The sequence below is a fragment of the Phyllobates terribilis genome, unplaced genomic scaffold (assembly GCF_046119375.1).
Source record: "Phyllobates terribilis strain yellow unplaced genomic scaffold, ASM4611937v1 Scaffold_11__3_contigs__length_659146591, whole genome shotgun sequence".
Classification (NCBI taxonomy): Eukaryota; Metazoa; Chordata; class Amphibia; order Anura; family Dendrobatidae; genus Phyllobates; species Phyllobates terribilis.
Window position 1 is genome coordinate 256332885 of NW_027362771.1, and position 27165 is coordinate 256360049.

The 27165-nt window shown below is 39.0% G+C and overlaps 1 protein-coding gene and 1 long non-coding RNA gene across 2 annotated transcripts in view; one reads left to right on the forward strand and one right to left on the reverse strand.

The window, feature by feature from the left end:
* The window catches only part of LOC141166003 (uncharacterized), a 39582-nt gene extending 35712 nt beyond the window's left edge, over positions 1 to 3870 (forward strand). The window contains exons 2-4 of the long non-coding RNA XR_012251230.1: positions 3281 to 3343; positions 3440 to 3677; positions 3803 to 3870. This is a non-coding gene — a long non-coding RNA (uncharacterized lncRNA). The remainder of the gene's footprint in view (positions 1 to 3280; positions 3344 to 3439; positions 3678 to 3802) is intronic.
* Positions 308 to 26896, reverse strand: LOC141166000 (pendrin-like). The gene is made up of 21 exons (XM_073652184.1): positions 26838 to 26896; positions 26380 to 26522; positions 23947 to 24086; positions 20184 to 20294; positions 19603 to 19784; positions 19042 to 19206; positions 18402 to 18554; positions 18238 to 18320; positions 16280 to 16427; positions 11362 to 11475; positions 11163 to 11240; positions 8094 to 8189; positions 7131 to 7237; positions 6764 to 6833; positions 5589 to 5681; positions 5387 to 5482; positions 4666 to 4899; positions 3523 to 3577; positions 2901 to 3046; positions 1110 to 1193; positions 308 to 581 (listed from the first exon to the last, which is right to left on the reverse strand). The coding sequence occupies exons 2-21, from the start codon at positions 26520 to 26522 to the stop codon at positions 558 to 560; spliced, it is 2322 nt and encodes a 773-aa protein (XP_073508285.1). The 5' UTR covers positions 26838 to 26896; the 3' UTR covers positions 308 to 557.
* Between the last annotated feature and the right edge of the window lie 269 nt (positions 26897 to 27165).

Sequence of the window (27165 nt, forward strand, 5' to 3'; positions counted from 1 at the left end):
TGAATGTCATACCCCTTAGATATGCCATAACTGTATAAGATGGGAAAATCTTTTTAAAACAAATTAATCAAACAATATATACTGCAACAGAGACCTTACTAGTAACTGTAGCACAGTGGTCTCCAATCTATGGCTCTCCAGATGGTGTAAAATGACTATTCCCTCATGTCCAGACAGCGGGAGATCTACAGTTTGGAGACCACAGAGACAGTCATAGTAGTGATCTGTGTACTGGTAATATACCTTCATACCTTATTGATACTAAAGTGCTAAAATTGTGACCAGAAGAAATGACAGTAGCAAGGTGTGTATTCGTACTTACTGACCATTTATGAATGATATGAAAACAATTTCCCTCTACTACAGCTCCGATGTAAGATGAATAAAACGACCATTAGTTCTAATTGCTAATCACAAACTGCATGATCTCTTAAGAGAATTACACATGGCCTAGCCATAAACTGACAAGTTCTGAAGACATGAAGAAAGAAATTGTTTAGCAATATTAGGGAAAGCCTGCACTGCACACCCCAATTCAGAGGTTCCAGTAGTATTGATCATGAAGCAAGTCTTCTGAGGGCCTGTGGAGTAATAGAAGCACATAAGTCAATAATGCGTCCGCTTCAAAGCAAGCACCGTAAAAACATCTGACACTTTACTAAGATATTATAAAATAATGGTGTATATGCAATGTTCTTCATTTATCTATGTACCTGGCTGCCAGTTTTGCAGAAGTTCATTTTTCAAATAGAACCTTTACTATAATTTGGAACTTACTGTATCACTATCTGGCATTGGACCAGGGGTGGACAAATCAAAGGTGCAACCTGTGCAGCTGCACAGGGGCTCAAGAGGTAAGGGGGCCCATTTTCACTTCCAAAGCAGGTGACATTTTGTATTTTGATGAGCTATTGGACTGTAAAAAAGTCGCATAATTTTAGCACAACCGCCGGTTGTGCCAAAATTATGTAACTTCTTAAAGCTTTTTACACCAGAATAATGATGTAAAGATTTTGAGGAAATTTGCCTTTTATACCTTCATTAACAGACCCTTTACCTATGCATGCAATGCATATCTGTATGTATTTGTACATGAAATATTTTCTTACTTCCTCTTGGGCATCCAATTCCAGATTTGTTGGGTCAATATCTGTGTATTCCAATGGTTCTTTCGATTCTTGCATTAGTGAGATCTTAAGAAAAAAAATTGTGCCAGATAAGGAATATTGTATAAACAATTGAATTGTTTTTCTACATTAAGCAGATATTTTCAATTAAATGTGATTCTTTAATAATAGAGCAGCACTTTGGTTAGCTCAGGTCATTGGTTAGCACTGTAGCCTTGTAGCGCTGGGAGTTTGTATGTTCTCCCTGTGTTTACTTAGGTTTCCTCCCACACTCTAAAGACATACTCATGGGGAATTTATATTATTAGCCCCAATGGGGACAAGGATGATAATGACTGTAAAGCGCTGTGGAATTAATGATGCTATATAAGCGAGTAAAATATATAATAATTTGTACTGGAATGTTACTTTAGTAAATCAAAGTGATCAAACCCATAGTGAGGAAATTTCTGAACTACTTTTGTCCCAACTGGATAACCCATGTCCATATATCCTATATAGGCATCATGCATGGGGACCTGCTGTAGAGGAAATGTGTCGCAGCTTGTAACTTCCCCTGACAATAACAGCTCATAACCAAGGACTTAAAGAAGACAGATGCATAGTGATCAACTGCTAGTGTGGCAGCATAATGAAAAGGGGGTTGCCCAGTTAGTTCAACACCATTAATGGGACTGTAGTACTAATATATAGCTGTACCATGTGTAAAATTTAAACACTGGATTAACTTTGTATCAATGTATTTGCAAATTACTTTAACTCTTCTATATGTAAACTGTTCTGCATTACATTATTCACTAGTGAGCTTAGTGACACGCTTAAAGGGGTTATTCGGGTCTTTATAATTGATGATCTATCCGGGATAGATCATCAATGTGAGATTAATAGGGGTCTAATATCCAGCACCAATCAAATCAGCTAAAATCCCCTGCCAGAGCAGTTTTCAGCTTATTGGTAGGAATGCAGGATGTCGGACCCCATCAATAACATGTCATCAATTGTAAAGTCCTGAACAACCCCTTTAAACAGTAATGTTGGTTATCTAAAGGGATTCTCTGCATTAGACAATCCTTAGGATGGTCCCATGACAATAAGACAGAAATGTCTCTTTCTTGATACCACCAGTGATCAGCTGTTATCTGTGGAAAAACATGGCAATAAGTGCTTAATTTCCCTGTAGCGCCATCACAGGGTAGATGAAGCACTGCACTATGTCATTTCAGATGAATAGTTTATTTGTGTAATGCAAGACAAGTCCTATAGAGCACGGATGTCAAACTCAAACACACAGAAGGCCAAAACGAAAAACTTGGACAAAGTCGCGGGCCAACCAATGTACAGTATAATGGGCCCCACACAGCCCTCCATACAGAATAATGGGCCTCACACAGTCCTCCATACAGAATAATGGGCCCCACATAGTCCTCCATACAAAATAATGGCTCCCACATAGGTCTCCATACAGAATAATGGCCCCATATAGGGGTGGTCGTTCTGTTGTCGCGGGCCAAATAAAACCACCCTGGGGGCCAGTTTTGGCCCACCGGCCAGAGTTTGACATGTATGCTCTAGAGTGAGAGACGCTCTTTGTTACGTCACTCCATTCTGACTAAGTGATGAGGATTCAGAACAAATGACTACATGGTATTAACTAAGAACACCCTAATAGGGTACACAAAATAGTTTTGTTCACTAGACAACCCTATTGATGTTTGTTCACTATCCCACACCATTTCTGTGTATGTCACAGAGCCTAATCCACATTTCCTTTACCTTCTCCATTAGCGGATCGTGTGCATCACTGAACTTTCTCTTTTCTTCTACATATAAAACTGCATCATGAATAGTCAAGAAGAAAATGTCTGGCTTGATTTGGTCATCGAAAAAAAGACACTCTTCAAATTTTTTGAAGATGTTATCTATTAAAAGTAAGAAGAAACATATTTTACACTAGGGTAATAACTCCAACAAGGCTCCACAGTTATTACATGATATAAGTCACCCTAGATATCCTGCTAGACCCTATCCACTATGACCAATACAAGCACATTTGCACTTTATTAGTTATAGGACGTCATCTGCATATGTATTGATTTATTTACAAGAGTATTATGAATTCTAAACTTTAGTCTTATATACTTTATTCCCTACAGGGATTGGCCACTACATACATCAGCAGTGTCCAGAAATATTGCCATCTGCCTGGATTTGTCTCTGTAAGTCCTCCATTGAGTCACTCTGCCTTTTTAAACTTTGTTGTTATTTGTACCTTTATATTAATTTTTTTTCATTTACGTCATATCCAATTGTAGGTGCGTCTCGAGCTACGCATTCAGGTTACTTGGCATAGGTATTTTTGTCAGTCTAATGAAAAATAAGTAATAGATTGATTTACCATCACAAGCTGCAATGTAGACATCTACATCAATCCTTTTGAATTCTTTGTATATCTGAAATATTAAGAAGCTGCTTAAGAACTGAGGTTAGATGCTGAAAAGAGCAAAAAAAGAGGCCAGATCATGAATAAGAAGAGGAGACAGAAAATACCAGGTACATCATTGAAAACATTTGATATTAAACAATATGGTAGTTTAATGTAATTGTCCTCTCGGTATTGGGAAATCAATACATTAAAGACTAACTAAATTTTTAATATGATTTTTCATATTTGGCAGGCACTTTAAATGCCAAAATTCATCAAACAGATCTAGTGAAAATTAGAGACCTGTGACACGTTGACAGGATATATAAACCAGCAAGGAAAGGTATGTATATAAAACTTAACTTTTAATAAATGAATATAAAAGAGAGCTATACTTAATGATGAATTCAGTTAGTGGATAGTGACCAAACATTCAAATTTGCAGAAATACAAGTGTTTTTTAAAGTGCTCAATATAACTGTGCAGAATCAAAAATAAAAAAGGTGCGGTCTCACCCGTGTGTCCTGATGAGATTAGAACCTCCGAAAGTGCCAATACTGGCGTCTGGGTAGAAGGATATTGATACTGGCATACCCTGTCGTGCCCTGTGTATTTCTCCTGCCCTAACAAGGGCAGTACCCAAGTAAAAAGGATATCCCGAAACAATATGTAATTCCCTCCCTATGCGTTTCCTTCTTGGTCCTGAGGAATCATCAGGGAAGCCTGTTTTGTAGTGGAGTGGGGGAAGTTATCGAAAAAGGATGTGTGTGTGTTCAGACAAGAGCTACTGTATGTGCTCCTGTTTGCTGAGCTGCGTAATGTTCGGGGGGTTCATTTAGTAATCAGTAGTGGTCCAAGGACATGGACCCCCCCAACAATCTGCAGGCATACAAAATGCCAGCCAAATATGAAATAACTTTTAGTCTTTAATAATATGTATATAGTAGTGAGAGGGTGATCTAGAGACATGGATACATGCCAGCATTTCGTATCAGTGGGAAATATAATGTAAGTGGGCATGGTCTATACATTCTATATGTAAAAAAAGGCTGTGAATATTGTAAAAAATATCAACATAAAAGTTGCATTAACCCAGGAAGTTAGAATTTAGCTTACCACTTTTAATGACCTTACAGCCACCACATCTAGAAAAGTTATTTGCCCAAAGTCAAAAACAAGGCTGTGAATTGTGACTTTGGGAACATTCACTTTAACTGGCAGCTCTGAACTCCAGTCTACTTGAACCTCCACATTTTTCACTTCTGGGCTCTCTTCTTTTTCTGGGTCTTCAATATCTTCATCTGGCTCAAACCCGTCATTATCTGTCCCCATATCACTGATGATGCCATTCTAAAAATGAATAAGGGAGGGGATTTTTTATGTGATGCATATAAGGAATAAGCATACATGACAGATAATGGCACTGTGATTATGTGCAATAACTGCAATAGTGGCGGATACTATTTGTTAGTGGAACCTATTATGACAAAACTGACAGCAAAGTTGGTGTCTAAGTCAATCAGCAATAAAGAGAAGTAGACCATTGCTGTAAGTTTTTCATAGTAAAGTAGCTCCACAGTAATAGTAAATCTTACTATAATTGAAACATTGAGTGACAGGGTTTAGTATATTTGGGTATATAGCATTTAGCATAAAGTGCTACTATGTAAATATTTATTAAATACTTAAAAATAAAACATTTTAGTACAGTGACCTTGGAGTTTCCTTTTCAGGAAACTAGTGATTTCCAGTATTGCTATCATTTAGTCAGTCATGCAGTATATTACATGCGATAAAGCTTGTTCATAAACAATAATACATAGGGACAAGCCATTACCTTAGTTGCTCTTAGCTGTCCTTTCTTAATCAGTTTATTTATCTTCCTCAGGGCTTTAATCCGCTTATTAAAAACTCTGACGGCATCAAACCCAACCTAAGATGAAATCAACATGATATCTTTACTAACCCCATAGCAGACGACTAATAGTATTATTATGTCAATTATTTTAAGAGATGAATACACATTTAAATGCACTCACAATTGATTGAATGCCACTCTTTAGTCCATCAACATTACCATAGAAAATACCACTAGTAAACCGAACAATTTTAAATCCTTCTGGTTCCACAACCTGAGAAAAATAAATAGAAATATTAGCTGGATTGTACATGAAGATGTACTTAAATACCTAAATTCCTTCCACTGTCTGGAATGCAACGCATACAACTATAACGACCCTTTCTGTCCAACTAGTTTACTCTTGTGTTCAATTGACTGCAGAGAGCTGCATTTTAGTGGCTGTTGATTGGCTGCTTGCACATTAATCAGGCTCCAAAGGACAACTAACCATTATATTGGCTCCTACAAGGCATGCATCCAACACGTTTCTGAAAAATGCTCTTTTCCTTTGTCACAGTAAGAACATGTTTCTGAACACCGTATAGTTTAGCTAGTGACGGCACATGCCCTGTCCAGGAACTCATGCTCGTGGTTGCCAGGCCGGCACACACTTGTGATGTACCACTACGCGTGTACAGGATTGATTTACAACACCAACCAGTACAGATCAGAACCAAATACAAGAACCCATAGGACCTATCGATACGTTTAATTACCATCAGCGGAGTTTCTCGGGTTAGTTGTATTTGGAACTTGAAAGGGTATTCCTATTTCCAAGATCCTATCCCAATATGAAGTAGGTATTATAATAATATTAGAAAATACTTCCAATTAGAAATGTAGTATAGGTCTTCTGATTAACTATGTCGCTTACCCCATGTGCAGGGCATTGCAGTAGCTTAGGTATCCATGGTTATGACGGATATCTAAGCTACTGCAATGCCCTGCCCATGGGGTAATCAACATAGAGAATCAGAAGAACTACAGTACATTTTTAATATTATTATTAAACCTTGAATAGACTGTTGGGGATGGGAATACCCCTTTAATAGAATACTCATTCCCACATATGGAGGATTCAGGACACACAAATACAGTTCAGACTGCTATCACTATATATTTTATGTATCCTTTACATCTAACATTGACACCCAGAGGTTTTTATTGTCTAATTCACTTATTTGATACTACCTGAAGTTAGATCCACATTTTAATTCTTCTGTCACCTTTGGTAAGTGCGGTGTCATTTCTATTTCTTTAATTATCTTTTACTAAAGCCAGTTTTGCATGTTTAGAAAATTCACTTTTACTTACAGTTTTGTATTTTTTAACTTCCTTGTAGATTTCTGTTCCCGGGACGTTTCCCAGTCCACCACATGAGGGGCTAGAACAAAAAGAAATTACAGATAAATATACAGTAGAATAAATACTTTGTCATGAAATATAAACTTACTTGGAATAATGGAACTAGAATATTAGAGATTTCTCTATTAGGAATTCACTAATACACTATTATAATGTACTAGTGCATATAGTATATACCGTAAATATACAGTGTATGAAGTGGTTCTAAGGTAAGAGCGTTTAAACAAGGGACTGTACTGAATCTCCATTATTGCTTTTTGATAAGCACATTTAGCATACTGGCATCTTGATTGATATTTAAAAGACATGTACTCACAACTGAACTCGTAGAACAACGGTTAGTAATCCAAATACTAAACCTGCCAACAATCCCAGGTCTAGTCCCAATAGGATGGATGCAATACACGTGAATACCCAGATTACCTAAACAAAAAAAGAATTATTTTATATTGTTGCTAGACCATTAAAATTGTCTTGCAGACTGAAAGCGCAAAATATTCCCCATATTAAAATTAGCTGGCTCGCATCATTGTTACTTTTTCTCCACTCGCCGCCCCACCTCTATTGTTTTATTCAACATGGTTATTTCTGCCTTAAGACAGATTATCACAGGAAAGTGCATATGCACACTTGATTGTTTTGTTAGCAGCATCAGGAGTAGTGATGAGCGAGTATATTCGGTTAACCTTTTCGGCGAGTATGCTCGGGCGAGTACCGAGTATCTTCAGCGTACTCGGTGATATGTTTGAATAACTCCCGTGTGCATGATTTGCGACTGTTTGACAGCTTTAATACATGGGAGGAATGCATTCCTCACATGTATTAAATCTGTCAGTCGCAAATCATGCACACGGGAGTGATTCAAACATATCACCGAGTACGCTGAAGATACTCGGTACTCGCCCGAGCATACTCGCCGAAAGGGTTAACCGAATATACTCGCTCATCACTAATCAGGAGCAGTAGGCATTTTGAAGCTGGTGTTCAACTTAAAAACACTGAGCACAGCGCATGTGCAGGATCCTGGAGCTGTCAGGACAGTGCATGTCGGTCAAACCACAAATGGAAAAAGGTCACATTTTTAGAATTTAAAATATCCTTCTCGTTCCCTGAAATACGGTCTCAATCTCTCTACCTTTTATAATTAGCATCAAGAAGTGATGAAGCAGAAATATAACTATGAACCCTGCTCCATTAATGTAAAAGTTATCACAATGATCCTTCAGATCCCAAACGGTTCCAGTATATATATTAAAACATTCAACTTATAAATACTTACAGAGTCCCACTTGTTCTGTCTCCATAAACGGGGCACATCAAAAACTTGCCAGAACATCCCTTTAAGGTTTGCTATGACAATGGCCGCCAACACCGACTGTAATGAGATGCATTAGTTAGCCAATGTTCTTATAAACATAAACTATAATTAAACAGCAATACAGTATATTGTTTTTAGAAGCAATTATTTTGTCATGTTAACTCTTCTTCAAGAGTACATTTCCATATCAGTAACCACCCTGTTTAGATGTCAACTTTATAAATTATTATAATTGTAATATGTTAGTTTTATCATAACATCTATGGGATTGACACTAAAATAACATAATCTTTTGAGCACTGGAAGGAAAATAAGTTCCCTTATGTATCTTGTATGTTACAAATTCTATAGAATACATTACTCTGCAAAACAAATGTAACTACACTACATTACAGCACAGAACTTGCTTGTACACTACTGTGCTGTAATGTAGTGTAGTTACCGTTTGTTTGCAGAGTAATGTATGCTATAGAATTTGTAACATACAACAGTGTTAGTGAAAGTGTCTTTACATTGTAAAATAATTTGATATTTAAAAAGACTGAGGCCATTAAGACCAGCAATTTTCTTGATGGTCTTGATGAGGGAGCATGTTGGAGGAGACGCTTCTGATGCCCCTTCATGAATCAGGAGCGTCTGATTAGTGGCATCTCGCCAGAAATCTTACTCCAGCTCCCTTCTGTAGTAAGATTTCTAGCGTACGGAACGCAACAGCTTGTCATGAATTAGACAAGCCGTGACATCACTCCCACATTATGCCCCAGCTCCGCCCATTTTGGGACTTTTTAAAGTGATTTATGCCAGAATTGCGGCAAAATTGCATTGATGGATCAAGGTCTGAAAGTTTCAGAGACAAGATATTTCCTACTCTGAAGACCGCTAATAGTCTCTGATTACAGCGTTGGACACAGTTGTAACTAAGGATCAGTGCAAGACCGTAAAGTAATCAATGTACAAAGTTAGGAAAGAGCCAGAAAGCTGTATAATTCGGGCGAGGATCACAACGCAATGCTCGGACTGACTGGCGAGTCTCCTGACCCAAGCGTGACAAATGCATAGAAATACCAACTGTCACGCCCGGTTTGGGAGAGGCAACGGCCAGTCCGAGCATTGCGTTGTGATCCTCATCCAGGTTATACAGCTGTCTGACTCTTCCCTTACTCATTTTTCTGTAGATTATTTTTATATATAATCTACAAAATAAGCTGCTTTTCTGGTGTAAAGTTTCCTGTTTAATAGTCCCTATTCATCTAACTGATTAAGTTAAAGGAAACTCTTTCCATTAGGGTAGATTCACTAGACTGTAATTTCTGTGTGAGTGCTGTCCATAAAAAAACAGACACCACAAGACTGCACTCAAACCAATGTTATTCAATGGGGCAGTGCAAATAACAGAATCTGCGCTTAAAAAATCTCAGCATGCACTAGTATTTCTACCTCGTGTCGGATGAGACTCACACATTAAAGTGTATGGGTACGCAAAAAAAAAATCTGATTCCATACGGAGCAACTGTATAGCATCCGATTTTTATGGATACATTTCAATTCTTCAACATATCAAACTGTATTTAGTCTTTAGCTGCCGCATGAAAATGGATTGCACACGAATGACAAATGAGAAAAAAAAGTCATCCGAATTTTCTGGATGAAACTTGGACGATTTTATATACACTCATGTGAACCTGATTTCCTACCTTATTACAATAGGAGGCCTCCTAGAAAGTTTTTCTACTACTCCGAAATGTGTTTTACATCAAAAAGCTAGGAAATGTTAAAGGGAACCTGTCACCAGATAAAACACTATTAACCTGCCGATATGGGGATAATCTGCAGGTTAATAGCATTACTAACCTGCCCAGCACCTGCACTTAGCCGAACGCTACGGGGAGAAAATCAACTTTATTCTTCCCAGCAGCATTCGGTTTCAGTCACCGGGCTGTGCCGGTGCTGGATCAGTCACCGCTCTGAGTCACCGCTAAGTATACAGAGTGGCAGCTGTAACCGAGCCCCCCACACTGACTGACAGCCGGCCCCAATGAGGAGGGAGTGTCAGTCAGGGCTGGCGGCGCAGTTCCAGTCGCCACTCTGTATAATCAGAGCTGTGACTGAACCGGTGCCGCCCCCGTGAATGAAACCAAAACACTGCTGGGGGGAATAAAGTTTATTTTCTCACCGCAGCGCTCAGGTAAGTGCAGACGCCAGCCAGAGTCCAGAACGCTATTAACCTGCAGATTAACCCCATATCTGCAGGTTAATATAGTTTTTTCTGGTGACAGGTTCCTTTTAAAGGATTTTATTTTCTACTTGAAATTCATCAATTTATCTATCTTGCTTCTTTCTTTTAGGGAACCTCTGACTACTTTTCAAGGAACCAGGTTGGGAATCACTGTTCTATGTGATTTTATTTTATGAGTGTATAATGGCCTCTTGGCTGATGAAGATATGGTTGCTTCTCAGCAATTATCTTGTTCACTGCAATCAAGGACTATTATATAGTTGCCATAAAACAATGCCATTAAGCTTTATCTAGCACTGATGTATTTTTGTTATGGGCATTACCAGGAAATCACTTTTCAAATATGTTTATGAAACACGTCATAGCCCTTGACTATTATCTTTAAAAAGAATCTGTCAGCCGATTTTTGCTAGCACATCTGATAACAGCATAATGTAGGCAAAGAGACCCTGATTCCAGAGATGTATCACTTAGTTTACTGGGTAACGCAGTTCTGACACAACACCACACAGCCGGACATGTGACATATCTTTTAGTTCAGTGATTTAACCTCTACCTCATGCTGTCCTCAGATTACATAGTAAAAACCTGCAGACAGATTCCCTTTAAACTGTGACCACTTACTAGCATATTTATTTAATTTAATTGTAAAGATATCTGTTTTGCATTATAGGTTTACAATGTTACAACTGCAAATATATAGTAACCAAACTGTCAGCAAATGCTACTAGCATGGCAATTAAAAAATAAGTACACTGCTCCATTAAAAAAATCCAAATCTATGAGTTCCTTACCTTCTGAAGCGGTTCAAGGAGTCTCCCAAGTGCCACTATAGCAATTAACACAATAAAGGCTGAAATGATACCAGCTATCTGCAATACAAGAGATTATTACATATTAGATTATATGTCCTACAAATATATTCATATTATTTCAAATGTAAATGTTACTAGTGAAGACAGACAATTGCCCCAATAAGTAGCTCCGGCTAACCTGAGTCTTTCCACCTGTGCTTTCCTGGACAGCTGTTCGTGACAAGGCGGTGGTGGCACAAAAGCAAGAAAACGCTCCACTGAAAATGTTGCTGACCCCAAACGCAATAAATTCCTACAAAAAGAAAGAAACAGTAATTTTGTCCAAATAATAATAATGTAATGGAGCATTACTTTTACACAATACATTGATGTCCATACTTCTACATTTACATTTGTTAGTGTACATTTACACCCATCGGCAAATCTAAACATTTTCCTCTACCCTTAGTAATTTTGTTTGGATGCATTGGGAAAGATTTATCAAGCTAAATGTGCCAAAATGCTTTCATATTTTGTGCCCAAAATCTGGCTTTCACAACTTGCACCGCATTTATTTTGTGTTTTAGACACTTTCTGTGCCTTGTCCGACAAGGGGATGTGGCTTTCCAAAAAAGGGCCCACCATTCTTGAAAGGGGATGTACCACTAGGCAGATGTTAAGTCTGTCCAGTCTAAGAATTACACCAGTAGGAAAAGGGATCCAAGGGGTAATGTTTCTCTTTGCGGAGAGTGACATGTCAAGGTGTAAGCTGCAATGCTCCTCTGGGAAATATGCAAATTGTCTCTTCAGAGAGGAAGAGGACTAGAACTCTAGTACCACCTATAGGAAGTAGCAATCCTGAAAGTCAATATCGACTTTCCAACAAGCCTTGTCACATGGCTTAGGATAAAAGTCAGAACCAGAATCTCAATTTGCAGTTTTGGGGTACTGCCCCTCATAAGTGCAAAGTGTGAGATCTGGTTTGGCTGGGTGAGAGGCGTCTGACTGAGATCCAAGGGGTAACGTTTCTCCTTGTGGAGAGTGACATGTTAAACATGCCAAAGAGAAGAGACTTTTAAGCCACAATGCTCCTCTGGGAAATATGAAAATTGTCTCTTCAGAAAGGAAGAGCACTAGAATTCTAGTGCCACCTATAGGAAGTAGCAATCCTAAAAGTCAAAATCGACTCTCCAACGAGCCTTGACTTTTAGGTTTGCTACTTCCTATAGGTGGTACTAGAGTTCAAGTCATCTTCCTCTCTGAAGCACCAGTAGGAAAAAAAACACTTTAAAGATAGGCTACACAGCTGGATAAACAGTTCTTGCTGCTGTAGTGGCAGAAAACAGGTCTTATTATTTAACTATGTTTGTCGACGGCAAACTGGCAACTCTTTAAAGTTCAAAAAATGGTCATTTTTTGTTTAACTTGAAAAATACGTCAGTTTGGCATTAAAGAACGTAGTTAAGAAAAAAAACCTGTCTTCTAACACTACAGCATCAAGAACCATTTATCCAGTCACACAGCCTATCCTTAAAGCAACAAGTCAATAGCAACTGTTATTTTTAAGGAGGTACCTCATATCCTGAGTGAGCAATACTATTTTTTTAGATGTTGTTTCTCCTCTAATAGGGTCACCCTATTGTGTACACTTTCCGTTACCTCTACAGTATATCCTCAGTCTAAGAAATAAACAGTATTGATAAATATGAGAGAAGAGTGAGTCAATGTGAGTTGTGTAAAATTTTAGGAAATTTGCGGGACGCTGTGTATTTGAACAATTTGCAATTCAATTTGCTCAAATCGCCTAAAACATGCACACCGCCAGTTTACACAAAGCGGAAGATTGCATGAGCCCAAGAAGGCTTACATGACCTCACGCATAGCCATTCAGGCTTCCCCCTAATTCCTTGTAGCAATCATATCACATGATATAGCACAGCCAATAAGGAGGGACTATCAGGATGTATAAAAGCAGAGGCAGGGGATGCTGCAGCTGTTTTGTAGTGACTCTGAATAGTGAGAGTTTATCAAAGCTTAGCAATAGAGATAAGGAGAGAAAACTTTAAAACACTGAATTAATGTTACAAATAGTGTGCATGACAGGACACACCTGTCATGCACACTACCCCTACTTCCTTACTCCTAGTTAGTAATGATCGAGTATGCCTCATTAACCCTTTCGGCGAGCACGCTCGGGTGCTCGCCGAGTATTTTGGCGTGCTTGGCGTTTCATTCATTGTTGCCGCGACTCGATCATCCCTACTCCTAGCCATACATGTATATGTTTAGCTCACTTGGACATTGGCTGTACCGAAAGGTTTTTTTTTCTAACTTAAATGCATATCATTGGGGCTAAAAATCATTTTTGCAATTGGGTTTCATTAAAAATGTTGCACTGTTTGCTTCCTATAGCCTCTGCATTAGGCCACGGCCCCACTATCAGTATTTGGTCAGTAATTTTTCTAAGAAGAGGGAGCCAAAACCAGGAGTGGGTGATAAATGCAGAATTGGTGACTTGTTTCTATTATACCTTTTCTCTGATTGTTCCTCACCTGGTTTTGGCTCCCACTCCTGAGAAAAAATACTGACCGAATACTGATCAAATGCTGATAGTGGGGCCATGGCCTTACACAGTCTATTGCTGGCTGCAGAATGAGTTCATAGGGTCGACGCTTTATCTTTATTATTTCAGATGTGTTGGGGACATGATTTTGTGGCACTTACTGTTGGATGCAGTCATGGCAGAAAGTGTTGGCACCCTTAACATTCTTCCAGAAAATGAAGTATGTCTCCCAGAAAATTATTGCAATTACACATGTTTTGTTATACACTTTTATTTTATTTGTGTATATTGGAACAGCACAAAAAAAAACAAAGGAAAAAAAGGCAAATTGGACATCAATTCACACAAAACTCCAAAAATGGGCCAGACAAAATTGTTGCCACCTTTCCAAAATTGTGGGTAAACAACTTTGTTTCAAGCATGTGATGCTCATTCAAACTCACCTGTGGCAAGAAGCAAGTGTGAGCAATATGAAAATAACACCTGAAACCAGATAAAAAGGAGAGAAGTTGACTCAATCTTTACATTGTGTGTCCGTGTGTTCCACACTAAGCATGGAGAACAGAAAGAAAAGAAGAGAACTGTCTGATGACTTGAGAACCAAAATCGTTGAAAAATATCAACAATCTCAAGGTTACAAGCCCATCTCCAGAGATCTTGATGTTGCTTTGTCCACTGTGCGCAACATAATTAAGAAGTTTACAACCCATGACATTGTAGCTAAACTCCCTGGACATGGATGGCAGAGAAAAATTGATAAAAGGTTGCTACGCAGGATAGTCTGAATGGTGGATAAGCAGCCCCAATCAAGTTTCAAAGAAATTCAAGCTGTCCTGCTGGCTCAGGGTGCATCAGTGTCAGAGTGAACTATTCGTCAACATTTGAATGAAATGAAACGCTATGGCAGGAGACCCAGAAGGACCCCACTGCTGACACAGAGACATAAGAAAGCTAGACTGCAGTTTGCCAAAAATGTATGTGAGTAAGCCAAAATCCTTCTGGAAAAGCATCTTTTGGACAGATGAGGCCAAAATAGAGCCTTTTAGTCTACTGTTTACTGAAAACGGAATGAGACCTGCAAAGGAAAGAACACAGTACCTACAGTCAAATATGGTGAAGGTTCAAAGATGTTTTGGGGTTGCTTTGCTGCCTCCGGCACTGGGTGCCTTGACTGTGCAAGGCATCATGAAATCTGAAGATTACCAACAGATTTTGGGTCGCAATGTAGTGCCTAGTGTCATAAAGCTGGTTTGCGTCCTATGTCATGGGTCTTCAAGAAGGACAATGACCCTAAACATACTTCAAGAAACACCCAGAAATCTATGGAAATAAAGCACTGGAGAGTTCAGAAAAGACAAGGAATGAGTCCAGTTCTAAATTCCATTGAACACCTGTGGAGATATCTTAAAATTGCTGTTGGGAGAAGGCACCATTCAATTATGAGAGACCTGGAGCAGTTCGCAATAGAAGAGTAGTTCAGAATTCCAATTGAAAGGTGTATGAAGCTTGTTGAGCTTGTTGATGGTTATAGGAAGTGATTGATTGCATTTATTTATTCCAAAGGGTATGCAACCAAATATTGAGTTGAGGGTGCTAACAATTTTGTCCGGCCCATTTTTGAGGTTTTATGTGAAATTATGTCCAATTTGCTTTTTTTTTCTTTTGCTTTTTTTTGTGTTGTTCCAATACACACAAAGGAAATAAACATGTGTATAACAAAAAATGTGTAATTACAATGATTTTCTGGGAGAAATACTTCATTTTCTGGAACAATTTCAAGGGTGCCAACACTTTTGGCCATGACTGTAGGTATGACAGTTTCTCTTGCTCTGCTTAGTGCTACTTTCATCACAGACTGCACAGATCTCCAGTCCATACAATGGCTTCTGGTGGTGAAGTATGTGACCAGACCTGTTCATCAGCCTTGTCCAATTGAAAACCTTACATGAGAACTGCTTTTCTATTGGAGGAGATTGATGGACATGGCTGGTCACATGTTCCTACACCAGCAGCCATTTTATGGACTGGAGAGCTCATACCTATATAATAGTAAGTGCCAGAAAATCATGCCCCCAACACATCTGATAAAATAAAGATAAAAGCGGCCACCCTGTCAACTCACTCTGCAGCCAGCAATTAACTGTTCAATACAGAAGCTATAGGAGGCAAATGGTGCAATATTTTTAATGAAACCCAATTGCAAAAATTAATTTTAGCTGCATTTGCATGCACTTAAGTAAGAAAACAAATATCATCAAAGGTGGACAACCCCTTTAATGAGCTTAAAAAGCATTCAGTACATTGCTGGGAGACCTAAGAGTATGACACACATGTTATCAGCGCAATTGGAGGCTTTGCCATACTTGAAATTTGTGGCAAATTGATTAGCTGTGAATCAAATTTTTGGGAAAAAATGAATGCTGAACCTGACTAATTCGAATTTCAAAATATTTGCTCTTATCTAATAAATATGCCCCAGTATGTGATATTTACACATGTTCAAAGTATAGCATGATATAATCATTGAAATATGTAGTATATAGAGGACACATACCTGATTCCCATTTATAGCATAGCTGTGTTTGGTAGCATACACTTTTCCCACAGAAACAGCCACAGCATAGGCCACTATACCTATTGAAAATGCTGAGCCAATCATTTCTGAAAAGAGTGTCACATCCGGTGTCATAGGAGGTATAAAACTGACAAAAAAATAATAATGATAAATATTAAATTCCCAGTTTGTGACTAATATATATATATATATACACAGTACAGACCAAAAGTTTGGACACACCTTCTCATTTAAAGATTTTTCTGTATTTTCATGACTATGAAAATTGTACTTTCACACTGAAGGCATCAAAACTATGAATTAACACATGTGGAATTATATACTTAACAAAAAAATGTGAAACAACTGAAAATATGTCTTATATTCTAGGTTCTTCAAAGTAGCCACCTTTTCCTTTGATGACTGCTTTGCACACTCTTGGCATTCTCTTGATGAGCTTCAAGAGGTAGTCACCGGAAATGGTTTTCACTTCACAGGTGTGCCCTGTCAGGTTTAATAAGTGGGATTTCTTGCCTTATAAATGGGGTTGGGACCTTCAGTTGTGTTGTGCAGAAGTCAGGTGGATACACAGCTGATAGTCCTACTGAATAGACTGTTAGAATTTGTATTATGGAAACAAAAAAGCAGCTTAGTAAAGAAAAATGAGTGGCCATCATTACTTTAAGAAATGAAGGTCAGTCAGTCCGAAAAATTGGGCAAACTTTGAAAGTGTCCCCAAGTGCAGTTGCAAAAACCATCAAGCGCTACAAAGAAACTGGCTCTCATGAGGACCGCCCCAGGAAAGGAAGACCAAGGGTCACCTCTGCTTCTGAGGATGTGTATCCAAGTCACCAGCCTCAGAAATCGCAGGTTAACAGCAGCTCAGATTAGAGACCAGGTCAATGCCACACAGAGTTCTAGCAGCAGACACATCCCTTCAACAACTGTTAAGAGGAGACTTTGTGCAGCAGGCCTTCATGGTAAAATAGCTGCTAGGAAACCACTGCTAAGGACAGGCAACAAGCAGAAGAGACTTGTTTGGGATAAAGAACACAAGGAATGGACATTAGACCAGTGGAAATCTGTGCTTTGGTCTGATGAGTCCAAATTTGAGATTTTTGGTTCCAACCACCGTGTCTTTGTGTGACGCAGAAAAGGTGAACGGATGGACTCTACATGCCTGGTTCCCACCGTGAAGCATGGAGGAGGAGGTGTGATGGTGTGGGGGTGCTTTGCTGGTGACACTGTTGGCAATTTATTCAAAATTGAAGGCATACTGAACCAGCATGGCTACCACAGCATCTTGCAGCGGCATGTTATTCCATCCGGTTTGCGTTTAGTTGGACCATCATTTATTTTTCAACAGGACAATGACCCCAAACACACCTCCAGGCTGTGTAAGGGCTATTTGACCAAGAAGGAGAGTGATGGGGTGCTACGCCAGATGACCTGGCCTTCACAGTCACCAGACCTGAACCCAATCGAGATGGTTTGGGGAGAGCTGGACCGCAGAATGAAGGCAAAAGGGCCAACAAGTGCTAAGCATCTCTGGGAACTCCTTCAAGATTGCTGGAAGACCATTTCCGGTGACTACCTCTTGAAGCTCATCAAGAGAATGCCAAGAGTGTGCAAAGCAGTCATCAAAGCAAAAGGAGGCTACTTTGAAGAACCTAGAATATAAGACATATTTTCAGTTGTTTCACACTTTTTTGTTAAGTATATAATTGCACATGTGTTAATTCATAGTTTTGATACCTTCAGTGTGAATGTACAATTTTCATAGTCATGAAAATCCTAAAGAATCTTTAAATGAGAAGGTGTGTCCAAACTTTTGGTCTGTACTGTATGAACTCAAAGAAGTTAGCTCATATATTGGCATAGCAATACATAGTGCATCTCAGTAGGCAGGTAAATTAATTTCTAAGTACTGAAACTTTTGTATGCAGATAAACACTTACCCACTCGGAATCTTTTTAACAATTCCTGCATTATATTTCTGTTCTAGATTGACTCCGTAAGAAATCCCTGTAGCCACAATTGTCTATAATTAAAAGTGTAATGAAACATTAAGAAAAGAACCATATAAATGTATTATTTATATGTCAAAATAGATTACACATACCACCATGATTTCTATGGGAATGGGTACTTTGAGGATGTGCTTATATCGATCATTTACTTCTTTCACCGCAATGCACACAATCAAAGTCAAAAGTCCAGCAATCAGATCAGCAATATTGGTTTTTGCAATGTTTGCAAAGATATCAATAATTGTCTGCACAAATAAAAAAGAAAAAATATCAGTAATTCAGCATTTTCCAGTGACATCATACCATCATAACATATCTATAAAATCCATGACCCATAAAATCTCCAAAATGTACATTGTGGCTGCTTTTTCCAGGTGGAAAACTAGTGTAGATGGGTCCATACATATGTGTGGTTCTCTCCACTGACTTCAATAGGAATTACGCAATCAGATGACCACGCTTCCTTGGATAACCCTTATAGAAGTGAATGGAGAAAGCCACAGGAACAGCCACCTCCCCATTCTTTCTCTATCTGGATGTAAGGATTAGAGCCCCATTTGAGAAAGGCAGACCCCACATCTATCAGGCATATGGCATATCCCTTGGATATGTCATAAAATGTCCTAAGTCGCAAAACCCCTTTAAGTTACACACATACACTTTTACATTGTATTTCAGGTATGTGAGCTGACATTTCACACAAGTCAGCCTTTGAAATGATAATAAACTTACATATATTATAGAGAGCACGCCATTGTAGTTTTTCGTGGGAACATTGAGAACTGTTTTGACTTGGGAGACAAACACTTGGAAAGCAGCAGCTGTGGTGAATCCACCGACTAAAGGATCTGCCAGGTATCTGACAATGAACCCAATCTGAAATACCCCTAGTAAAAGCTAAAAAGGAAAAACACACAAATATATAGATTAGTAGGAGAATGTCCAGTGTTATATATGGGAATGCTATAGAGATCAATGTAGTAGTAACGAGGATTTTTAAGGGCAGGAGAAGAGAGCAGAACACACTCCAGTTATTCGATATGTTTTCAGTTTCTACATGTTCTTTGCATGCACATGAATTCATGTTAATTACCATGGGGTTACAGATTCTTCTATATGCACTATAAACATAAAGCACCATATCATGTACGACTGATTACAGCAAAAATTATAATTATAATAAAAATATATAATTATTATTATAAGCTTAAGGAAAAATAGCTGGGTTCAGCACCTAAATTCTATGCAGTTCGGTATGAAATCTGAATCAAATATTTTATAAATGTTTTTTACCTGAATGATTCCAATTAAGAAAGACAGAGTTCCTGAAACCAAAACTCTAGCCGCGTCCCTGGCCACTGTGTCTATCACCGTCTTGTTCAGTCCAGTGCTGTTACTGAGAATGTTGAATTTCTCATCGGGTGCCATACTCAAGACAACAGACCCCACCATCAAACTGACCACTGGAAATGGTCCTGTCGAACACATGAGGTTAACTGACTGTATTATATATTCTCCAACGGCAGACAGCTATGAAATGTGTTCTTGTGCAGGTCCGTAGTTTTCTGCACTCCTCCATTTGGATCAAACAATATGCATTACTTAGCAAGGATGAAACTGTGAAATGTAAGAGGTGCTTCTGCACGAGACAACTGAAAGCTGTCTCCATAACTGTCCTGCCCTGTGTGAAGCATCTTCTCTCACTGCCCAATGGGGAAATGACATATGCCTCTCAAGCCCTTTAAGGATTTGGAAGCACAATGGAGTGAAACTGTGAATGATTTGTATATTCAGATCAACAATACTGCTTAATAATGGCAGAATGCAAATGAACTATTTGTCTTATTTTAAAATGTACTGATGTGATAACTTACCAACAGAGATGTGCTTTGATGTTCCCAGAATGAAATATGTCAAAATGGGGAAAAATGATGAGTAGAGGCCATATCCCACAGGGACCGCAGCAAGTAATGCAAAAGCCAGACCTATCCCAAATAAATAATAGGCAGACCATGGTTATATCACAAATGATAAAATAGTCATGGTAGAAGAAAATCTATACGAGCTGTAAGATAAAAGTTGCATCTATCTTATTTCTTTCTATTTGATGTGGTTGTCTATTTGTTAGTAAAGCAATGTCAAGTATCTACCTAAAAAAACCTGTCTGTTGTTAAAGAAGTTTTTAACTTTTTTTATTCAATAAATGTGTATGCTTCGGCACGTGTATGCATCTGCACTAGTGATGAGCGAGCGTGCTTGTTTAACTCTTTCCCCGAGCTCGCTCGGGTGCTTCCCGAGTATCTTCGGCGTGCTTGTATATTAAGTCCGGGTCCCTGCGTCTGCATGATTTATGGCTATTAGTCAGCCTCAACACATGCCGAGATTGCCTATTTGTTAGGGAATCCTCACATGTGTTGAGGCTGACTAACAGCCATAAATCATGCAGACGCAGGAATTCGTACATATACGAATATACGAGCACGCTGAAGATACTCGGAAAGCACCCGAGCGTACTCAGAGAAAGGGTTAAATGAACATGCTCGTTCATCACTAATCTGCACACCCTGACGAAGGCTATCGGCGAAACGTGTGGGCGCTACTTAGCTGGGAGTCTCCCATTTTTCTATTGAAGTAAGTACGGCTCGCGTTACCTTTTGTTTGTCCATCTACATTAATGTTGTACATAGGGCACTTCTGCATTCTCTACATTGGTCATATGCCGTAACCACATACAGTACAGACCAAAAGTTTGGACACACCTTCTCATTTAAAGATTTTTCTGTATTTTCATGACTATGAAAATTGTACATTCACACTGAAGGCATCAAAACTATGAATTAACACATGTGGAATTATATACTTAACAAAAAAGTGTGAAACAACTGAAAATATGTCTTATATTCTAGGTTCTTCAAAGTAGCCACCTTTTGCTTTGATGACTGCTTGCACACTCTTGGCATTCTCTTGATGAGCTTCAAGAGGTAGTCACCGGAAATGGTTTTCACTTCACAGGTGTGCCCTGTCAGGTTTAATAAGTGGGATTTCTTGCCTTATAAATGGGGTTGAGACCATCAGTTGTGTTGTGCAGAAGTCTGGTGGATACACAGCTAATAGTGCTACTGAATAGACTGTTAGAATTTGTATTATTGCAAGAAAAAAGCAGCTAAGTAAAGAAAAACGAGTGGCCATCATTACTTTAAGAAATGAAGGTCAGTCAGTCTGAAAAATTGGGAAAACTTTGAAAGTGTCCCCAAGTGCAGTTGCAAAAACCATCAAGCGCTACAAAGAAACTGGCTCACATGAGGACCGCCCCAGGAAAGGAAGACCAAGAGTCACCTCTGCTTCTGAGGATAAGTTTATCCGAGTCACCAGCCTCAGAAATCGCAGGTTAACAGCAGCTCAGATTAGAGACCAGATCACTGCCACACAGAGTTCTAGCAGCAGACACATCTCTACAACAACTGTTAAAAGGAGACTTTGTGCAGCAGGCCTTCATGGTAAAATAGCTGCTAGGAAACCACTGCTAAGGACAGGCAACAAGCAGAAGAGACTTGTTTGGGCTAAAGAACAGAAGGAATGGACATTAGACCAGTGGAAATCTGTGCTTTGGTCTGATGAGTCCAAATTTTGACATCTTTGGTTCCAACTACCGTGTCTTTGTGCGACGCAGAAAAGGTGAACGGATGGACTCTACATGCCTGGTTCCCACCGTGAAGCATGGAGGAGGAGGTGTGATGGTGTGGGGGTGCTTTGCTGGTGACACTGTTGGGGATTTATTCAAAATTGAAGGCATACTGAACCAGCATGGCTACCACAGCATCTTGCAGCGGCATGCTATTCCATCCGGTTTGCGTTTAGTTGGACCATCATTTATTTTTCAACAGGACAATGACCCCAAACACACCTCCAGGCTGTGAAAGGGCTATTTGACCAAGAAGGAGAGTGATGGGGGGCTACGCCAGATGACCTGGCCTCCACAGTCACCAGACCTGAACCCAATCGAGATGGTTTGGGGTGAGCTGGACCGCAGAGTGAAGGCAAAAGGGCCAACAAGTGCTAAGCATCTCTGGGAACTCCTTCAAGATTGTTGGAAGACCATTTCCGGTGACTACCTCTTGAAGCTCATCAAGAGAATGCCAAGAGTGTGCAAAGCAGTCATCAAAGCAAAAGGTGGCTACTCTGAAGAACCTAGAATATAAGACATATTTTCAGTTGTTTCACACTTTTTTGTTAAGTATATAATTCCACATGTGTTAATTCATGTGTTTTGATGCCTTCAGTGTGAATGTACAATTTTCATAGTCATGAAAATACAGAAAAATCTTTAAATGAGAAGGTGTGTCCAAACTTCTGGTCTGTATTGTACATGTTATAATATATTTGATTTTGTATAAGTATTTGCATTATACCAGACTCCCTTTTTGATATATTGTTTTTTATAAGTCTTGAGTGCGCTCCCTTGCATCACTGTATATTCCCTTGTTGCCTCCCTGATTTTCCATTAAAGTATATATATTTTTACAATCAGTGTTTATTCTGGGATTCTATGGTCGGTTCCTTGCTCTTCAGTTATTTTTCACTGACTGTCCGGTTTTTAGCTATCATTATCCCACATAGACTGTATTGTGACATGATTTCATATATCTAATACCTATTTTATTACCACACCCCTATGTGTATGTCACACTCCCATGTCAGTCCCCTTGTTTTCTTATCTGCACATAATGTAGTGTGAGCGTAGTAATATACTCATCTACCACTGCTCTTCCAAGGTGTCCAGCGCTGGTCTTCTCCTCTTCTCAGTGACGTCACCACAATTGTAACTAGCAGGGTCACTCTATGCATGAGCCGGAAGTCTCTAATGTAAGTCTAAAGAGCCTTGTTCTGACGCTCCATAGGTTTACATTGTAAAAGTCACTTCCCGGTCATGCATAGAGTGACCCAGAGAGTCTGCAGAGCGGTGACGTCACTGAGAAGAGGAGAAGAGCTGTGTTGGATCCTTGAGAAAACAGTGGTAGGTGATTATATTAACACGCTCCCACTACATTACGTGCATATATACACAGATTTAATGAATAAAAAACTTAATGGAAGTGCTTCTTTAGGTTCAATGCTTCAAGGAGTAATACCCAGTAATCCCTCAGTAGTAATACAGTACAATATGGGAGGCACGGTGGCACTGCAGCCTTGCAGCGCTGGGGTCCTGGGTTCAAATCCCACCAAGGACAACATCTGCAAGGAGTTTGTATGTTCTCCCCTTGTTTGCGTGGGTTTCCTCCGGGTTCTCCGGTTTCCTCCCACACTCCAAATACATACTGATAGGGAATCTAGAATGTGAGCCCCGATGGGGACAGCGACGATAATGTATGTAAAGCGCTGCGGAATATGTTAGCACTATATAAAAATAAAGATTATTATTATATTGTGATTATTTCCCATTCTTGGACCACATCTCTAGGACCAGCTCATGTAGCAGCTCATGTCTTGGGCATGTGTTTGCGGTGAGATCTTAATGTGGATCCATCAATGAATATTTATCTGTTTTTCTTAAATATCAGTATAATAAAGTACCTCCTGGAAAAACTGCCTTCACTCAGCATATTACAAATGTTTAAATCTTGAGAAATCCAGACTTACCTTGCAGAGTACCAACAAGCCCTGTGCTGACTCCAGAAATAAGATCGCTCACAAACCATTCTTTCCATCTGTACGCTGGAAGCCATTCCAGGACTGGGAAGAATGTCTTTAAAGTCTTTAGAGCTTTTTTGGATGTACAGCTTTTAAAGGAAAAAAAAGAAAAGACTTAAAGGGGTGATCTGAAATAGTTATTTTAATCCTAAATGTCAGTCTATTTATTGTCATAATCTAATCTCTTTTCTAATAATATATACTGTCCCCTCACTAGGCTATTTAACTGATTAATGTCATTTTTTTACCTTCTTGTTTTATGACATTTCATTTGACAACCCCCAATGCATGCTGGGATACTCAAAGGAACCATCATGAGGGGGTAGAGGCTGCAGTCACTGCACAGCCTCTGCCCCCACCCTAAAACAAAGCATCATCAGTGTGATGTCCGTTCAGGGGCTGGGCTAGTCCCTGCTGTACTGAGCATATGTCAGCTGTGAATTCCGACGTATGCTCAGTAGGATCTTGTCACTGTGCACTATTCTTTTTAATGCACAGTGACAGTTTGCTCTCACCGACTCTGATCAGAAATGAAGAGCCGGCAAGAGAGCATACTGTCAGCAGTGTACATTGTAAGGAAATTACCCAGCAAGAGGAGCCCCCGCCCCACAAGTCACGTAGCAGGGACTAAGCCAGCCCCTGAAATGGACATTACTGATGATGTTTCGTTTTAGGGTCAGGGGAGGTGCTGCAGCAGTGACCACAGCCTCTGCCCCCTGATGATGCTTTATTTGAGTATCCCAGCATGCACTGGTGGTTCTGATTGAAAGTGTCATCAAACAGGAAATAGGTAAAAAAAATAAAGCAGCTAGTTAGCATAGTGGGGGAAAGATAAGGACTTTTTAGTTAAAGTATATTAGAAAATAGATTTGGTTATGACATTAAATAGACAGACATTTAGGATTAAAATAAATGTTAGTTTCGAACCACCCCTTTAATATAGTGGCAAAAATGACTATTGTTCTAAGTACAAATTCATGAAAAAAGTCTAAAATAAGTCTATATGCAGCATGGTTATTGTGACCTAATGTCAGAAATTTACTTTAATTAAAATGTGCCTCAATCTTTGAACATAATTTTTTTAATTTTGTGCTGGTTAATTTTATCCTATATTTATTAGGGTTAGCAACACTCCAAATCACTAGCTCCCTTTCTCATAGTCATATGCTTAAAGGGAATCCAACAGGGAATTCATGCTGCCAGAACCACGAGCAGCATGAACCAGACACTGGCAGCACCATTGCTGCCGTGTATGTATTACTCTGAAACGCTGCAATATATTAGGGAAAACATACTTTGATAAGCCGGCATAGAGCGATGTTTCTTGGATGACCAGACGGGGAACATGCCACAGACTAATCATCCTCAGCCAAGTATATTTTCTCTGAAATGCCATATCATTTCAGAGTAAAACATTCACAACTCAAATAAGGCAGCCAGAGTCTGATTCATTAACCAGTGTCTGATTCCTGCTGCCAGTCGTTCAGACAGCATTCATTTCCTGCCAGGTTCCCTTTAAATATTACAATTCTTGAAACCAGCAGTCACTACTAGAGAGTAGTGATGAGCAAGTATGTTCTGTTTACCCTTTTGACGAGCATGCTCAGGTGCTCGCCGAATATCTTCAGCGTGCTCGGGTGTTGTGTTTGAGTCACGCCGTGTGCATGATTTGCAACTGTTTGACAGCTTTAATACATAAGAAACAGGCATTCCTCACATGTATTAAAGTATTAAAGTTGTCAAACAGTCGCAAATCATGCGCACAGAGTGACTCAAACATAACACCCGAGCACGCTGAAGATACTCGGAAAACACCCGAGCATGCTTGTAAATCTCGAGTAACGAGCATGCTCGCTCATCACTACTAGAGAGATAACTAAAAATGGATATATACAGGTGCCATTAAACAATAGCAAGTCCCCATGCACTGAAAACAGTAACTATGTTAATTGGAGGTATAATTTAAGAAAGAATAGAAAGATATAAAACAAAAAGACATAAGCAACATCTAACATATTAGGTTGTAATCATCATACACCATAGACGATTCAATAACAATAATTCACAATGACAAAGTTTCTCATCTCAGCTTTGGTTTGCAAATGAAAAAAGTCCAGCTCATCAAGATTAACATCTTAAAAGTGGTACCTGTTCACTTGCAGGCATGTAAATAAGCAGACAGGACATGCTGGACTCATATCTCTAACCTTGCCAATAGTTAATGATCTCTAAAAAAATGTAGATATCTTATTAATGTGTCAGTGTTCTGTTTCGTTACAGTAACTTACTATCAAATTGTATGTAAAACTGTCTCTAAGCACTATTGCCACTTTACCCAATAGAACCCCATTCAGTGTACTACAAATGGATGGTAGTAATAACCTGCAGTTCTTTTGCAGCCTCTCCTGGATAGTTTTCTTAACAATTTCCTTCTTTTCATTTTCTTCCTGAAAAGCTGGGTCTGAGTAAACAGATCGTGCCACCAGGTACCCAGGGCTGTGCATATCCATACTTTCTGATGCCATCTGGGAAAACGACCAGAAGTATGTGAAATATCTATTCAACGTCAACACGTCCTGGAAGTATCGTTAGTTGAATATAAATGTGCAGCAAATTATATATATATACATATACATACATATATATAGATATATACATATCTAAATATATAGATATATATCTATATATATATATATATATAGATATATATATATATAGATATAGATATATAGATATCTATATATATATAATTTGCTATAATATATATAGAAATTGTATGGAATTGACCATGCAAAATGTCAGGCATTGCTACAATGTGATACAATGATATTCTTATGTACCTGTAAAAGCTGCAGCCCTCAGCAACCTTGGCAGGTATCCGGTGCCACTCACATTATATAGTCCTTGCAGCCCAAGGGAAGTTCTATTTACAGGAAAACAGAGACTCCCATCACCAGTTTGAGGTAGAATAAACTCACCATCCAGCACATGCATGTTAACCCCTTTTGTCTTGAGTGGTATGAAATCCAATAGTCCCCGGCCACCTAATAAATACACTTGCATAGCATGAGACTTGCTGGATATTTGATAATAGGTGTCCATTAAAACTCTCTTTTTCAACTCTCCTGAATACCAAAAATTCAGTGCTGCTCCATAATATTATTAGTT

Coding starts and splice junctions, on each gene's coding strand:
- LOC141166000 (XM_073652184.1), bottom strand. CDS start 26,522: ATGGCATCAGAAAGTATGGATATGCACAGCCCTGGGTACCTGGTGGCA. Junction 18,555..19,041: donor GCGTGCTCTCTATAATATAT/GTAAGTTTATTA, acceptor TTATTTGTGCAG/ACAATTATTGATATCTTTGC. Junction 1,194..2,900: donor ACGATCCGCTAATGGAGAAG/GTAAAGGAAATG, acceptor TTTTTTCTTAAG/ATCTCACTAATGCAAGAATC.